Source organism: Herpailurus yagouaroundi, unplaced genomic scaffold, assembly GCF_014898765.1.
Source record: "Herpailurus yagouaroundi ecotype Mexico unplaced genomic scaffold, PumYag 308, whole genome shotgun sequence".
NCBI classification, from domain to species: domain Eukaryota; kingdom Metazoa; phylum Chordata; class Mammalia; order Carnivora; family Felidae; genus Herpailurus; species Herpailurus yagouaroundi.
Window position 1 is genome coordinate 2,064,516 of NW_024412525.1, and position 17,362 is coordinate 2,081,877.

Here is a 17,362-nt window from a genome sequence, read left to right on the forward strand (position 1 = left end):
AGAGGGAAGCCGTCTTTTGAGTTCTGTCTCTGATTCCTGGATCCCCTCTTCCCTGTCCCCTGCTCCCCTCTTTCACCCTGCAGTGACCCTCAGCCATCTGCCTCCCCACTCAGCCTGGAGGTTTGTCCTGCCATTTCTATAGCGCCCTTGCTTGCGCTGAGACGCTCTACCCAATGTGCCAGCCCTCAAGACCACATCAGGGGTCCGGTCCCTTTCCTCGAGCATTACTCCAGGGTGCAACTGAGCTCACTAGGCCCACCCGAGACCCCGTCATTCTTCCTGCAGATGGACTCATCACATTGGCTATTCCTCAAGGGTCAGTTCCTGCACTCACACCCACCGTCCTGTCCTCACTTCCAGCGGAGGATTCTGCCTGCTGCTTCGGACACGCCTGTGACTGCCCAGGATGAACGCCCTCTTCCCTCCGCCCCATCCCCCTGCTCCCTTGCACCCTTCGTGATTCTTGCCACCTCTGCTTATACTCTTCCTCTTCCAGTCTTCTGACTCGTGTCCTTTGCCGTCGCCTCCGAAACTCTAATCCCTTCCTCAACAATCTCTTCTCTCACATGTTGTGAGTTTCTCCTCTGCACTCGCTCTGTCTATGGTCTCCCTTTCCCTGTATTAATCAACATCCACTTGCCAGTAACTACCTCACCTAACCTCCTGGCAGAAACTGTTTCCTGTGCTCACAGCTGCTTGATGTTTTTTGGGTTTTTTTTTCTTCTTATCACTTTCTGGTCACTGCTCCATCCTTTTAACTGGTTTCAGCCCCACAGTGTGCCAATCTGTCACCCTGCTCATGGATGGCTTCCAATCACAAACCCTATGGCCTTGCTGGCTTCAATTCTGCAGGATCTCAACTCCTTCGCAGCTGGCTCATCCCACCCGAGGCTTGAACCATCAGCTCCATGCATCTGGGACCAGCCCATGTTGATCGAGCTGCCACCATGTGCTAGATGCAGAGTGACACTCAGCTCCTCTCCTGCATTTCCAATGACTTGCTACCCATCTCCACTTGTGTACCCAGCATCCAAACCCACAGCACCAGAAGAGAATCACGGTGAGTGCACCACCCCAAGTCCTTCTCTTCAGGAAGTGCTGAGCCACCTTGGGTTCCTTCCTTCCCATGGCCACAGGGTCACATTCACCAAATCCTGCTGCCTCTGAGCTTTTCTGTTCCTCTCCTGCCATCCGAGCCCTGACTCTCATTGCTTTATGCCCGTTTGCTTTGCACACCCTCTTTCTACTATGGACGGACTACAGCTTTCTGAAATCCAGCTTCTCCCCTGGGACACCAGGTCTTAAGCCCTTTCATGTATTCAAAGACTTTGCTCCGTTAGTTACCTCCTTACTACCAGATATTTGCAAAGCCTGAGGATATGCTCCCATTTTTCTTGTTTTTGTTTCTGTTTTCTTCCAGCTTATTTATTTTGAGAGAGCGCAGGAGAGAGGCAGAGAGAGAGAGGGTGAGAGAGAATCCCAAGCAGGCTCCAGGTCGTCAGCGCAGAGCCCAATGCAGGGCTCAACCCCATGAACTATGAGATCGTGACCTGAGCCAAAATCAAGAGTCAGAGGCCCAACCGACTGAGCCACCCAGATGCCCCTTCTCCCATTTTCAAGGAAACTCTCCTTGGCTCCACATTTTTCTCTAACTCCTATTTCTCTCTGTAGCAAAACACCTCAAAGGAATTGTTCCATTCTTTGCTCTCCCTTCCCAGCCCACGGCAACCAGGCATTCTTCCCCATAATTCTAGTGAAACTGCTCCTGCCAAGGTCCCCGTTGCCAAAATTCAAGTCAATGCTCAGCTCTTATCTTCCTTGACTTTTCTGTTCTCCTTGATCTCAGGACATCACTCTCTTTTGGTTCCCTTGCCTCAGAGGCCAATTCTTTCTTAGTCTGTTTGCTGGTTCCTCCTCGTCTCTCCAATCACTAAACACGGGAGCATTCCGGGGCTCAGCCTCCGGATCCCTTCTCTCTAAATACCTTCTCCCTTCTCCACAGATCTCGTCCATCCCCACAACTTTAAATACCATCTTCAAATTTATACCTCCGACCCGCCCTAGCCTCTGAGCTCCAGACTCATAAATCCCAGCCTACTGGGTATCTCCATCCGGATGCCTCGTAAGCATCCTAAATTATCGTGTCTAAAACAGAAATTTTGGCTTCTGCCCCACACCTGCTTTGCAGCCGTTTCCGCATCTCAGTAAATGGAAGCTCAATTGCTTGGACAAAAATCCTGGTAGTCACCCTCGATTTGTTTCTCTCTCTCTCTCTCACTCGAAATCAAGGCCAGCTGCAAATTCTGTCAGCTCAAACTCCCAAATAAATAGGATGTGTCCAGTTCTCACCACGTCCACAGCTAGCCCCCTAGCCACCATCACCTCTCTCCTGGTTATCACAACACCCTCCTGGCGGCTCTCCCTGGGCCAGCCCTGTGTCCCCCACAGCTTTCTGTCAACACAGCAGCCAGAGGGATCCTTTAGAACTAAAGTCAGACCAGGTTTAAGCCCTCCAAAGGGCTCTCATCTCTCTTAGAATAAAACCCAGGATCATAACCATGGCCTTCAAGGGCCTAAGTGATCTGGCACCTGCCCTCTGTCTCTGACCTCATCTCTACCATTCTCCACTCCTGCTACAAGGGCCTCCTCCTATTCCTCAACCTCAGGGCCTTTGCACTCACTTGTTTCTCTCCCTACAACACTCTGTGCCAATACCTGCATGGCTTACCCCCTTGCTTTGTTCAGGTTGTCACTCAGATACCATCTTGGCACCAACCCATCATTCCCTTCCAGTAAGTTTTTACCCTGGTTTATTTTTCTTTATAACACACACTGAGCATATCTGCCATGTTAGAGAATTTTTATCGTCTGTTGGCCTCCATGTTCTTGTTTATTGCTCTATCTCTAGCATGGGTAGGAGGTACTCGATAAGTATTTGCAGACTAAATAAATAACTTCCTCCATAACAGCTTTAGTCCTTCTACTGCTTTGTTCCAAACCCTTTGGTAACTTCCCATTGTCTGCTACATAAAGTTCAAGGCCCCCTCGCCACTGCTTACCTCTCCAGCCATCCCTGCCCGCCCCCCCACCCCCCGCCTCGTCCCTCTTCTGCAGAGTCATGTGCTTCTGCTAAACCGGATCTCTGGGTGTGCCCCAAATCTTCTATCATTCATTTCCTACTCTGTGCCTCCCCTACAGCAGCTCTGCCTGTGGTGTTTGCTCTTCTCTCCACCTCCGGTCACCAGCTCACTTTCTTCAGGACCCACTTTCAGCTTGTACCATCTCCGCGAAGCCTTCCCTGACCACTCCACCCAGAGGAGACCTTTTCCCTTTCATAACAGCTCTTGCCTTGGACAGCCTGGTGCGTTCACGATGGCTGCCTAGAATCTGAGTTATCTGTCTGCTCTGTAGGCTGTGACTCCTGTCATTTCCATCTCTGTAGACCCCCGGGGCGCCATGCTGCACACACAGCAGGTACCCCACAAATGTCTATGGACTGCACAAGTGCTTGCACCCCACCCCGGGGATGGCTCTGTTTGCCTGATACTCACGTCGATTTCACTGAGAATGACATCGATGATGCTGCCGATGACAATCAAGAAGTCAAACACATTCCAGGGGTCTCCAAAATAGCCCTGGGAAGGACAGCCATGGGAGAACCAGGGGGTGAGCTCTAGGGGGAAGGAGTTTTGGTGGCCAGCAGAAGGTGATGGTCCCCGTCCAAGGTAATGCAGAATGGCCAAGCCAGGCCAAGGTGGGGTGCGCGTGGCCCCACTTTCCACTAGTGCTCCTGCGTGCCCATCCACTCCAGTACCCCTCTCCCTTGGGCTCTGTAGTTCCCTTCCTCCAGAGCATAAGGTGGTCAGAGAGGAGGGACAGAATGGTTGAGAACTCAGGATCTGGGATCCTGATCCGGATGGGGAACTCCTTCATCCTCCCCAGCTTTGAAGCCCTGTCTGGAGCTTGCTAGTGCAGACCTTTCAGAGTGTGGCTGGGCTTGGCTGGGCTTGGCCAGGTGGGAGTGGGACTGGGGAACCAAAGACACAGCGAGATACTCCCCCTTCAGGAGCCTAAGCGCAGGCAGGGAACATAAGGCAGGTTCAACAAAGGGCTTGGGGAAGAGGCAGCCAACATCTGTCCGGTCATCAGCCAGTTCTGGCAGCCTGAATACCTTGCATGCCTTGTGCCTTGTGTCTAAAGGTGGAAGTAAGCAAAGGGGTGAGCAGGGCGGGACCAGAAGTGCTGGATGAAGGGGCTTTCAGTAGAATGACACTGGGGTGGGGGCGCACGAGAAGTGACCTGTCCTGTCAGGTGCCATCTGCTCATCTTGTCCTGTGCCCCAGCACTCACCCTGGCCTTGAACGCCATGAGCTTGAGGACCATCTCCAGGGTGAAGATGATGGTGAAGGCCACGTTGAGGATGTCTGAGATGTGGTTCATCTCCTCTGACTGGTTGTAGTGCTGTGGAGAGGCACAGGAGAGGGGGCTGGAAGGGCCCAGTGGCTCTACCCCGCAGGTTGCATCCCAGAGCCCCATTCTCTTCCCAGGCAGCTCCCAAACCTCTTCCTCAGGCTTCCTGCCCACTTTTTTGAAATCTCCAAAAACCAGGTGCCTGTTTTGGCAATCTCCACCAAGTCTAATGGATCCCCCTCTCCCCAAAGAGACAGCAAGAGGAGGAGGAGAGGTCCGGCTGAGCAGGCTGGTCTACACATGGGACTGCAAGGTCAGAGCTTATTTCCAGATCTGTTATGGGATGACTAGGGGGGGAGGCCCCTCAGCAGGACTCTGTGACAGGTTCCATCTAGTCATCTGGGCACAGAACTAGGAGAGAAGAATGCTGATTCCAGAGCTGGCATTATCACCAGCTACAGGTGTACAGGTGGGCCACCGAGCTCACCAGGCCTGACACTGGTGCACACTGTCCCCTGGATGGTGAAGCAGTCAGAGCAATAACCTTAGCCCCCTTGACCCAGCACTGTGATGCTCCTTAATTCTGTTTCCTTATATAACCTGCCAGGAACCTCGTGGTCTTTTTGGAAAGTCGATGAACTCCCTCTTCTTCCATAAAACCTCCCCAGGTAGTTCAGAAGGATCTGGGGGCTGCCCCCACCCCACCCTGTCTTAGCCGGACTGCCTAATTCTGCTGCCCAGCTCAGCCCAAACTTAAGCCATTGCTCACGATCCTCTGTATGACCTGGCCCTGCTGGCCCAGCGACTCACTTTCCATGTCCTCATCACCTGGCAATGCGGAGTCCTGTTGTTGGATGTGTCTGCCTAGGGCCAGGAAGCCTAGCTGTGCAATTCTATTTATACGGGGCTTAAGGGATCTGATGCTTAATTAAGGTTTGCTAACGATGCTGCTGATTGTGATATTGTCTATAAAGTACGCTCAACTCCTAAGAGACACCTGTTCTGTGAATATCAAAGCCATTTTTCTTGAGACTGCAGCCAAGATTCCAGCCAACTCAATCATGCAGATTTGCAACAGCCGAAGATAAACTGAGACGGCACTTCCTACTTCCCACGCTGCCGTGTGCTTCTGCACAGCTATCTCCTGTTTGCAGATTTGTGCAGCTATTTGTATGTCTGAATGCCTTCTTAATAAACTACTGGGTGCCTGGCAACCAGGCCTGGGCCCAGGGAACTTCTCTCTCCCCTGCAGTACCTCACCACACAGTGCCTGGCACATAGGAGGTGCCAGGAAAAGTATATTGGGGGAAGGAGACGGGAACCTTGCCCCGCCCACCTGCCCTGCCCCTGGCCCCAGTCCATCCGGCCCTTATCTCCTGGGGGCCCCCTTACCTGCATGCCCAGGCAGATGGTGTTGAGCATGATGAGGGCAAACATCAGGTACTCAAAGTAGGAGGAGGTGACGACATACCACACCTGGTACTGGTATGGGTTTTTGGGGATGTAGCACCTCAGCGGGCGGGCCTTCAGGGCATATTGCACACACTGGCGCTGAGACACAACACCACAGGGCAGGTCAGCACTGACGGCCCCTCCCTTGCTCTCACACTCACATGCATGGGCTGGAGGGAACCCTGCATTCTGGTCAGCCAGGAGCAGCTGTGGCCAGGAACTCGTGGCTGACGGGCTCTGCGGGACTGTTTAGGGGACGAGTCCCAGTGGGCCTGTGGGTTCCCCTTGAGTTATCCCGGCCCATTTCTAACATGGCTCTAGCCCCACCCAGGGGCTCTGAAGGACTAGCCTTCTCTGGGCATCACGAGGGTTCCACAAGAAGACTCCCACAGCACCAACTTGTATTGCTTCATGTTAGGGATGGGTTGGGAATGGGGTAGAGTGTATGCAGGCTGGGTCTGGACACGAAATGGAGGTTCTGGGGTCAACCCCAGGCCCAGGACTCTTCACTGGTCAGAGCCTAGGGCTCAGGCTGGCAGGAGGCCTGCTGAGTCCGCTCTCCACCTCAGCCCAGGCACCTGGTTTTTGTCCAGTTCACAGTTCTTGTACTCAGTCTCCCCCTGCTCCTGGAAGGTGACAATAACGAAGCCCACAAAGATGTTCATCATGAAGAAGGCAATGAGGATGATGTAGATGATGAAGAAGATGGCCATCTCCACTCGGTTGTTGTAGATGGGGCCTGTGTCTTCCTTGTATGAGTCTATGGCCTGGTAAAGCAGCCTTGGGGTAGACAGAGAAGAGACTGGTTGGACAGGGGTGATGAGGCAGAGAGCCAGGCCAGGAAGGACAGGCTTTCTCTCACTGGCCACAGGGACCCGAGGGAGCTTTCTGAACGATCAAGCACCAGAAGGGAAGTTAGGACCATGCCAGAAAAGACTGGGACAGGTCCTGGAAAGGGCCTGCCTTTCCGTGGGATGCCCCATCTACCCTAATCAATCAGTAGGGCTCCCCACATGGTCACAGAGGCCTACACCTGTTGGGGGACTGGGACATTCTGTCAGAGTGCCCAGGTCAGGATGTCTTTAGGGTGGCCGGTCAACACACTGGTCCCACACACCCTCCCAGCTGGTGGGTTTGTTGAGCGCTTACCGCGGGCCTGGCACAGAGTGGTGAGGGCTGCGGAAGGGCAAGATGGCTCCCTGGCACTGCCCCCACCATGCCCGCATTGGACCCAGGCCCCAGCCCTCACTCACTGAGGCCATCCCTCAAAGGTGGAGACCGTGAAGAGTGACATCATGGCCGAGAGCACGTTGTCGAAATGGAAGTCGCTGTGTATCCACTGGCGGGGGCGCAGCTCCATCTGGGTGGGGTCCCCATCCTTGTACACATAGTAATAGCCCCTGGGGTGGGGAGGCTCAGTCACTCCACCGTGCATGGCTGGGCTGCCCCCTCTCCACCCACATCCTCTGATCCCCTGTAGACTGGGGACCAGAGGGGACACTGCTGGGCACTCCCTCACCACAGTTTCCCAAGGAAGGACCCTTTAGAACACGCTTCCTGGGCCTAGGGGCTTAGGTTCCCCAGGTCCCCCTCGCACAAGGTCCCCCACGCAGTGGCTGTCCCACCTCGTGCCCTCAGCCAGCAGAGTTCAGCCCACCTGCACTCCTTCTCTGTCATCTTGGATAAGTCATTGCAGCTGAAGAACTTCCCCTGTGTCAAGAAGAGGGAGGGAGAGACACACATTGTCATGGAAACAAGATTGAAAACTGGGCTACGGAAGTGAATAGTGGCAGGGCATGTGGAAAGAGGGCCCCAGCACTGTATTCCTCCTTCACCATCATCCCTTCCCTCAGCTGCCCTGTGGGCTTCCCTACCAGGCCTGAGGCTGTCACGGCTGAGAGGCCAGTTCCTGAACAGGCTGGGCCTGAGGGGAAGGAAATATGGATACAGCTCGGCCCTGCCCCTCCCTCAGGGAGCCCCCTGCCCCCCATTGCTACGGGAAGCCCTCTTGAGGTCTCCCCATGACAGACCAAGAAGGGCTGCCCCCCCCTTCCTTCTCCTTCCAGTGGGGCGGCCACAGGGCACACAGGGCACAGTAAGAGTTGCAGGGACGGAGCCCAACCGGGTCTTGAGGGCGCAAATCATCTCAAAGTGGAACGGGGGTCCTGCACCCCCACTCGGGGGCCTGAAGAGGCGGGCACTGTGCCCCCCTGTGCTGATTACAGTCAGAGCAGTTTCCCTTTTTGTCTACATCACAGACTGGGCACCCACAGAAGAGTCTGTGTGAAGAAAAGGAGTGATCGCCAGGCCCGAATGGAGCTACATGAAGCCTGAAGTTCACGGCATCTGGTCGAGTCCCCTCAGAGGCCCAGAGAAAGAGCTGCCTCAGCCAAGGATATGGGACTGGCTGATGGCTCAGAGGCCCTGCCCGCTGCAGGGTTTTGCTGTTCCAGCCACACCCCCCTTTACGGTTGCCAGAGCAGAGGGGTGAAGGGGAGGCAGGTGACACTGGGGGAGAAGCAGGGAGAGGACACAGCTGTCACTGGGCAGGTTTCTGGGCACTTGAAACAAAACACCCAATTTAATATAGGAAGCAAACTCTTGATGTAATGTGGAACGTATGCGAAGTTTCCACAGGGTAAAACGTGGGGTAAGATGCCACTTGTAACTGATGTCTGGGCATTATCTGAGTGGGCAGGAGCTGGGGGTCTTTTGATGAGAGACTACAGCACACTACAAGACACGTTCCCTGGAGGAATGAATGAGCGGCCGCCTATATGCCTATATGCCAGGCCCAGGCTGGGTGCCAGGGTCAGGGAGGAGTGAGACATACACCCAGCGCCCCTGGTAGAGGAGGGGGCAGGGCTCGAGGGGAGGGGCAGCCCTCTGCTGGAACTAGGAGGGGAAGGTCACATGCCAATCATGGTAGCTGAGGTTTGAAGGCTAAGCTGTCTCAGTCTGGATGCGGTTTCCAAGGGGATGCCTCCACCCCTCCAGGACAGTAACCAACAGGACCCATCTCCCTTAAGGTCATCAGGGAACCCCACCTTGACTGCTCTCCCCCCAAACCTGTTCCCTGCCCACAGGGAGGGATTTGTGGGGTTTGCTTCATGACCCCCTCTCGGCCTTAACCGAGACGCCGGCCCGGACAAAAATGCTCCACAAATGCTGTCGAATGAATGAATGACGGTACGATGATGTCATTGCCCAAGTCTGACTGAAGTTACGTCATCATGGTTTTCATGCTTCGGGGGACAGGAGCGGTTTGGGTCATGAAAGGAAATGTCAGGGTGTTGGAGCACTCGGATACCAATTTCTGTGTCCTGCAGATGGTATGAAAGGCAGAGGCATCCAGAAACCAGCTCGGTGGAAGGGGAGCCTTGCGGGGCTGATTCCTAGAGAGGAACTGCATAGCTGTGTCCTCCCAGGAAAGTGAGGACAGAAGGAGGCGGCTCCCAGGGTAGAATGATGGCCTCCCTCCCTCAGAAGCTCCTGGTAGATATGAATGATGCCAGCCACACCGGCCAGAAGCATGGGGTGCTGAAGTCCAGCTGACGAAAGAAGGTGGAGTGGATGGGGGCTAGAGCTGGGGGGCATGTTTTAGACAGGCCTGGCAGGATGGGAGGGGTGGGGGAGGTTGATAACGGGGAGGGGTGCTGACAGGGTCCGGCAGGTAGGGGAGAGGGCTTGGTCCTCAAGGAGAAGCCACGGAGAGCCAGGAAGACAGCAGGTGCAACGGTCATGGTGGCCAGCAGAGCCACTGGGGCCAGGAAGGGGCATCGCCTAGGAAACCTCATCCAGACTCCAGGTAGCTTAGCCTCACAACTCTGTGCACTCGAGGACATCTGCTTTCACAGTCTGGGGCTCCCTTTGCTTAGAGGGTGGGGAACGGGCTGGCTCTTGCCTTGGCCTCAGAGCTGGCACCAGAGCTGCGGAAGGGGGGGGGGGGCAAAGCTGCCCGGGCAGGTGGGGCTCACCTTGAAAAGCTGGACGCCGATGCAGGCAAACATGAACTGCAGGAGGGTGGTGACGAGGACGATGTTCCCGATTGTGCGGATGGCCACAAACACACACTGCACCACGTGCTGGGGAGGGACACCAGGTCGGCAACATCCCGCCCTGGCTATCCCCTGCTGCCTCCCAGCTGGGTGGGGGCAGAGGGAGCTTCGTGGGGAAGCATGGCCACCCAGCCTCACCCCTACCCCCATTTGGCAAAGGGGGTGCAACACGTGCCCCAGCAACGCCTGGGCGGAGGTTTCCAGGATCAGGCCCTTGCAGCCTCTCTTTTCCTGCTCCTGGGGTCCCACCCAGGCCCTCTCACCTTCAGCCCCTTGGCTCTGTTGATGGCCCGCAGGGGCCGGAGCACCCTCAGCACCCTCAGGATTTTCACCACGGAGATGGCGCTGGACCTGGGGGAGGCGGCGGGGGGTGGGGGGTGAGGGTAGCCTGCTCCAGCCCTCCACCTGCCCCCGGCCTCCAGTCCTCCACATCTGCCATCTTTCTGTCTGAACACACTCCCCTCGTTCCCCACCCTTCCCTTAGGCTGCGCGAGGACCCCACCCCCGGATAAAGCCGCCTCCTGCCCGGTGGTGCAGCACAGTAAGGGATTCCTCGATGGGTGGCTACAGGCTCTGTCTCTCTCATCAGACTGGGGGCGACCCAGAGGTAGGGACTGCAGCCCCTCCTGCTAAGCACTGTCACTTCAGTCCCGTTGGTGACACCCTAGGGGACCCTGGACCCCCATCAATGGCCCTGAGAATCCCTCTCCTTGCGGCTTGGTGCCCACCAATGAACAGTGGGTGGGACTCTGCTCTGAGGAGGGGTCCTCGCCCGGGGCTGGCCCCTGCCACTGCTCACTCGAGTCCCATGGAGATGAGGGACACGGCCACCACCAGCAGGTCCAGGATGTTGAAGTAGTTGCGGCAGAAGGAGCCCTTGTGCAGGAAGGCACCGTAGGTCGTCATCTGTGGGGAAAGCCAGCATCCTGGGTGGGTGGGGGCGGTGGGGAGCTCGGGGACGGGCGTGTCCCCACAAAGAAGGGCTTCCCGAGGGAAGATCTGCCTCAGTCTGCAGAGGCAGATGGCTGCCAGGAGGTCTCTACCCTTCACTCCACTCCTTGCTGTGTCCTAAGTGCTTTTTCTCCCATTCTCTGCTCCCAGTTCTGGAAACATGAGGACTTCTCATGGGCAGCTCCACCAGACTTTGCTCTCTGAGCTTGTCTCTTTGGTCAGATGCCATAGGGCACCCCAGTCTCCTTCCCCACGGGGCCACAGAGTGGGGAAGCCCTGGCCCTTCTCTCCCCTGTGGAACATGATAAAATTCCTCTTCCTCCTCTCTGGGAAGCTTCTTCAGAAGTAACCTCTGCCCTGAGGATTGCTGAGTGAGGCTGAACAGCCCCTTTAGGACTGGAAGACCTTCACCAGGCCCGGACCCCTGTCCCTTCCCCATTGTCCCACCTTCTCGCTGTTCCTTCAGCTTCTTCCGTGTTCTCTGTGATGATCTCCCAGGCCCTTTGTGCAAACATGCTATGCCCTTGAAGTCTGATGAGCCTGAAGCCTTTCCTGGCATTCAAGGTGATTTCTTCTCAACTCGCCTTCCCAGGCTCTGTTTTCTGTGCTATATCCCAGCCCAAAAGGACCACTTTCTCCTCTCTGAGCACGTCTGAACCACCTTCTCATAATGCGTTTGCCATTTTCTGTCCTCCTGGACTGCCCCTGCTATCCCTCCCTAATGAAGTCCTGGCCACCTCTAATGCCACCACCTCCAGGAAGCCCTCTTGGACCTCAGGGAAGTCACCATCCCTCTGCTCAACTGCTTTAGTAGCCAAAGGCCTTGAAATAAAGAACTGTCCTGAGTTCAGGTTGCAGCCTGCTCTGGGCTATTCCTTCTGCAAAGCTCGCCTCTCCCTTCTTCATTCATGAAGGTGAAGGCTGGGGCTACTGGGCCCTAGATGGGCCCTCCCTCTGCCTCTGAGACCCTCCACGGTGATGGTGTGAACCCAGCGTACCTGCCTCAAGAGTGAGAGAGCAGTGATGTGCTGTGGGTAAGGAAGGGGGAGCTACGATGGGACAGAGCTGCCAGAAACCCACCTGGGGCAAAGGTCACTTCTCTGGGGATTCCTGGGAGACGCCTTTTAGTCATCGGTAACAAAGGTCTCGGAACAAATCACGGCTCCCTGGGTCTAAGGCTAACCGTGCCTTCGCTATGGAGGAGGAATGCCCGAGGCTTTACAGACGCGGACGTGCTCACTGAGCTGTGCTGAGACGTGCTCAGCTGCAGGTTGGTCGTACTTCATGTCCCCACCCAGGCACCTGCTCACCTCCTTGCTCCAGCTTACGAGCAGAAACCCCATCTGCTCCTGGGCCCCGCGGGTCCCTCCCTGGTGTTCTCCACTTCCTTCGTGCTTTTCCCTCACCCCTGCCACCCAGCCTGTGAGCGAGTGCCGGGTGTGTAAGTTGGAGCCACGTGAGGTCTGCTATCCTGGCCCGGAGACACCACTCACCCAGGCTGTCCCACAAGCCTTCCCTCACCTTGAGGACAATCTCCACGGTGAAGACAGAGGTGAACGCAATGTCGAAATACCCAAGGATCTGGTGACGGGGCAGGGGAGAGAGAAGTCGGTGAGAGGAAGAACCGAACAATGACATCATCATTGTCACCACCATCACTATCATCATTAAAACTAGGCAACAAGAGCCTGTCACGCCACACGCTGAGACCGTTCAGGACCGGACCGGGCAGTCTTACCCCTCCAGGGATTTAAACTCTAAGAAACTCTGATGCCTATGGCCACATGGAGCCTACAGCTGAGCTCTGAGCCCCAGAGTGAGGTGTCCGGGTGGCTGAGGCCTGGGGTAGGGAGGGGTGCTGAGCTGGCAGAAGGCACAGGCCTGCCATCACCTGATTCCTCACGGACTCGGCCCGGATGGGGTCCTCCGCGGCCAGTGCGGCACTGCTGAGCAGGATGAAAAGAAGGATGAAGTTGGTGAACCAGGTAGCGTTGACAATGCGATGACACAAGACACGGATCCTGGGGGAAGATGGCCAGGGGGCCAGGGGAGCTGTGAGCCCCTGGGCACTCGGGCCTCACCAGCCTCGGTCCCACACACAGACGGTGGAACCCTCCCTCCCGGCTCGGTGGAGAAGGCTAGCCCGCACCTCAACTGTCCTCTGGCTGGACACGCAGGGGCCGTGCCCCTCATTCTCTCAGCGCGGCCCTAGCCCCCTCTCCCACCACCCGTCCCCTCCCCCAGTACTCCTCCACCACCCTCTGGTTTCCCCCAAAAAGAATGGGCCCGGCCGATCTCCATCCACAAAGCAGACAGATGAAACTCCCTGAAGACTACAGGCGATGTAGATTTTAAAGGTATAAAAGTGTGAAGGCAGGAAGAAATACAGCCTCACCAGGTTCTCATCCCCTCGTCCTGGCTAAAATTGCCCTCAGAAGGGAACTAAAATATACAGTCCCTCCTAGGGGGACTGTATGAGAGTCATTTTCTCATAGTGTAACTGTAGGCCCAAAGAATCAGGAAAAGGGGCCTTTTTAGAGCAGAAGCCATCCCTCTTCGAGAGCCCCATCAACCACCCTGCACAGCAGCCAAGAGACCACCCACTTGTTGGTGGGGCTGAAAATGAAGAAGGAGCTGGCTTCTGGGATGGGCACTGCCTTCTCTTTGAGCTGCAGCTCAGCCAGCGGGCGTGGTCGGGGGCTCACTGGGATCTCGGGCTCATCTTCCTCATCATCTCCTGTCGGGGAGGGAGAGAGAGACAACGGGGGCGTCTTTACAAACCTGACTGCTCCCCCAGGTCTCTGTGCTCCGAATCCAACCACGAACCCCCAGCAACCAGCAAGCGAAGGTGGTAGCAGGCCAAGGCAGGGCACGAGGACGTCAGCAGAGTCCTGTCTTCATACCTCCCTTTCCCCTCAGGGAACAGATTTGAACCGTCAGGGGAAAATGGCAGTCCCAGAACCTTCCAGAAGTGGGGCCAGGAGCAAAGTCAAGGAGCCTTGCTGTCTCATCTGCTGTCTCAGGGCTGGACTCACACCATCCCAAGTGCTCACAGCTGGGAGACTGGGGGGTTGGGGGGGGGTGGTCTCTACTTCTGATGAGACCTGAGCTGTGGTCCAGGCTCTGCCCCTGACTTGCTGTGCATGCTAGTTACGTTTCTGTCCTTCCTGGGCTTCGGGTCCCCAATTTGTGAAATCGATCAGGGGAAGGAAGCTTGTTGAAATAAACAGGCTCTGAGCTCCTCTCCTGGGTTAGAATTCTATTTTTTTTTTTATATTTTTTTTCAACGTTTATTTATTTTTGGGACAGAGAGAGACAGAGCATGAACGGGGGAGGGGCAGAGAGAGAGGGAGACACAGAATCGGAAACAGGCTCCAGGCTCTGAGCCATCAGCCCAGAGCCTGACGCGGGGCTCGAACTCACGGACCGCGAGATCGTGACCTGGCTGAAGTCGGACGCTTAACCGACTGCGCCACCCAGGCGCCCCATGGGTTAGAATTCTAAAAATGATCATTTCAGAGAGAAACTGCCAGCATGGGAAAAAAGTCAATATTCCTTGAGCCTCGGCCAGTCCTCAGCACCGAGGCAGATACCGGGGTGGGAGGGATCGAAGAGGAAGACATAGGCCCTCTAGGTTCACTTGCTAGGTCCCATGGCTTCATGAGACAGCTGACTACCTGAGGTCCTCAGCTGGGCTTAGCAGGGGGAGCCAAGGTTCCAGTGATCAGACTGGGGGCACTGTCCAAAGTTGGGCTGTCCCTCTGTTGGGCTCTGTGCTGACAGCTCAGAGGCTGAAGCCCGTTTCAGATTCTGTGTCTCCCTCGTTCTCTGCCCCTCCCCTACTTGTGATCTGTCTCTGTCTCTCAAAAATAAACACTTAAAAACATTTAAAAAATGGGGCGGGGGGACCTGGGTGGCTCAGTTGGTTAAGCATCCCACTTAAGCTCAGGTCATGATCTTACGGTTCGTGAGTTTGAGCCCTGCGTCGGGCTCTGTGCCGACAACTCGGAGCCTGGAGGCTGCTTCCGATTCTGTGTCTCCCTCGCTCCCTGCCCCTCCCCTGCTCATGCTCTGTCTGTCTCTCTCTCAAAAATAAATTAACATTAAAAAAAATTTTTTTTGAAAATTGGGGTGTCCCTCGATATGCAGGTCTTTCCCAGTCCCTTGTTTCCCTCACCCCATCGCCACCTCATCCTTACCCCTGCTGGCCCCTGGCAGAGCCCCTTGGGGAAGCCAAGAAAGAACCACTAGATTCTTCTCTCTCCATTGTGGCAGCCTGCACAGGCTCGCAGCTCCACCAGAAACCCCCCTTTCTCCCTTCTTATAATGAGAAAGTGTTAATTCTTAGAACTAATATATTTGCTTTCTTTTTTCCTTTGTCTATGCCCATTTTGTTAACTTCATTTTGTCCTAAGCCCTTTCAAATCGTCTTTGGAAAGAAGCAGAATAAATGTATTCAACCTCTTTGGTAAGAGCTCTCTTCCAAATGCTCACCCCACCTCCCCTCTACCGTCTACCCTCCCCCCTTCTTGCCAACCCTGTTCCCTTTCCTTAACCTCTGATTTCCTGAGTCAGTCATCTCCCCTGCACACCAGCCACTCCCACCTGCTAGGTGATGGTTGTTAGATGAAACGGCTCAAGATGAATTATTTTAAAACCCAACTATTCACTTCTGGCAGACATTTGAAGAGATCTGATTAGCCCTGTCTTGATCAGCTCCATTCTCCCCACACATCACTTAGCAAAATTCTTTCATGTGTTCACTTACTCTATTTATTGAGTGCCTACTCTGTGCCATTTGGAGCACAAAAAGTCCCCCCCCCGGAGCCCAGAGTCACTGGGGCAAACAGACGCTAATCAGCTGATTCCACAATTTCCTGAAACTGCACCAGTGACTCAGTGCTCCAAGGACCTGTGAGCGAGCTGAGAGAGGACCTCAGAGCTTTTGGCCTCCAGGGCTCTACCAGGTGCCCTCTGTGAACCTATGTGTTCCCACCTGCAGCAGCCACTGGTTACTTACATTTGTGAGACGTTTATAGTTTGTCTGTGGCTGAGCATTACACTCCTGCCCACCCTACGCTTGCCTCCTTCATTTCAATTCTCCCCGCAGTGCAAGCCATGGTTCTGTTTATTCCTGTACCAGTCCAGCCCCAGCCCTGCTGGATGCTGGGTGGGGAGTAACCTGCCCATCTCTGACACCACAGACAGACAGGTCCTCATCAATGGTCTACTCTGTGTGGCCAGAGTGGAAAACTTGAAAACGGGAGTCCTCAGTACCGAAGTATGTGACTGGCACTCAATAAATACTAGCTGAATTGAATGAAAATAGAATGTGTGGATTTTTTCCATTGTGTGCACTGGACACGAGGCAGGCGGGGCAGACAGCTTATTTGCATGACTAGGTCAGAAGGGAGGTCTCTGTCTTGCGATCCCCTCATGGAAGGATCCAGGAAGGGGACACCCAAGAGATCGTCCCGGGGGAGAAATCAACACCAGCATACACCTCCGGTAGTCCCAGGACCCTCACCTGGGAAGTCAGCTGAGGGGTAGGGATCCTTCACTTCATTGACATTAGATTCAAATTCATCGATTTTCAGCTATAGGAAGGAACACAGCAAAGATGAGAATAAAAGCAAAAGCTGCAGTTTCTGCCTACTGAGCATTTACTGGAGGGTCAATGTAGGTTCCTGCTCGGTCCTCCTTACAGCCTGGGGGATAGGTCGTATAGGATCATTCCTTTTTTATGAATGAGAAGCCAAGCCTAGAAAGGTCACACAAGTTCCCAAGACCTCAGACTGTCTGAGCCCGTGCACGGCATCCCCTGTTTCGTTCCCTGGGGCCCAATTCTCCAACCCTTGCACCTCTGCTTCCACCATTTCCAGAAAGTTTGAGCAGAGCCAGGCTGGAACAAGCAGGAAGTGATGGGAAGCCAGTCTGGGTCTCTCAATGGAACAGGGGTGTCAAGTCAGGAGGGGGACGCCTTGACTGGGGTGGGAATCCGGCACTCTGAGGAAGTCTGGTTCCCAGAGTGGGGCATCTATGCCTCTCAGTATAAAGGATTCCTTGTGGGAGGGTAGCGATTTACTCTCCCCCCCAGTAGAGTGGAGACAGATGTCCTCACCTGGCTGATAACCAGGCAGATAGCCCCTTTCCACATTCCTACCCACCCACCAGCACCCTAAGTCATGGAGGTGAAACCAGAGGACTTGTAGAGTCCCTCCCCATCCTGCCTCTGAAGATACCCCACACGATGCTCACCTTGGCGGTGGTAGGGATGCCTTCACCCTTGGGTTTCTGTTCCAGCTTCTTGGCCATCACTGACTTCTCTTCCTCTGACTTATCTGGAAGACCCCTAAGTTAAAAAGAAAGAAAGAAAGAAAGAAAGAAAGAAAGAAAGAAAGAAAGAAAGAAAGAGAAAGAGGGAAAGAAAGAAAGAAAGAAAGAAAGAAAGAAAGAAAGAAAGAAGGAAAGAAAGAAAGAAAGGAAGGAAG

General features: G+C 54.9%; 1 protein-coding gene across 3 annotated transcripts in view; it reads right to left on the reverse strand.

The window, feature by feature from the left end:
• CACNA1S (calcium voltage-gated channel subunit alpha1 S) overlaps window positions 1–17,362 on the reverse strand; it is a 65,588-nt gene that overhangs the window by 15,342 nt on the left and 32,884 nt on the right. For all 3 annotated transcript variants that reach the window (XM_040462345.1, XM_040462346.1, XM_040462347.1), the window contains exons 15-28: window positions 17,130–17,223; window positions 16,399–16,468; window positions 13,476–13,608; window positions 12,763–12,892; window positions 12,393–12,452; window positions 10,720–10,826; window positions 10,184–10,271; window positions 9,840–9,947; window positions 7,520–7,572; window positions 7,116–7,262; window positions 6,441–6,642; window positions 5,803–5,961; window positions 4,351–4,461; window positions 3,552–3,635 (exon numbers count right to left, since the gene is read on the reverse strand). In XM_040462345.1, coding sequence (XP_040318279.1) covers window positions 3,552–3,635; window positions 4,351–4,461; window positions 5,803–5,961; window positions 6,441–6,642; window positions 7,116–7,262; window positions 7,520–7,572; window positions 9,840–9,947; window positions 10,184–10,271; window positions 10,720–10,826; window positions 12,393–12,452; window positions 12,763–12,892; window positions 13,476–13,608; window positions 16,399–16,468; window positions 17,130–17,223 — 1,546 coding nt within the window. The remainder of the gene's footprint in view (window positions 1–3,551; window positions 3,636–4,350; window positions 4,462–5,802; window positions 5,962–6,440; window positions 6,643–7,115; window positions 7,263–7,519; window positions 7,573–9,839; window positions 9,948–10,183; window positions 10,272–10,719; window positions 10,827–12,392; window positions 12,453–12,762; window positions 12,893–13,475; window positions 13,609–16,398; window positions 16,469–17,129; window positions 17,224–17,362) is intronic.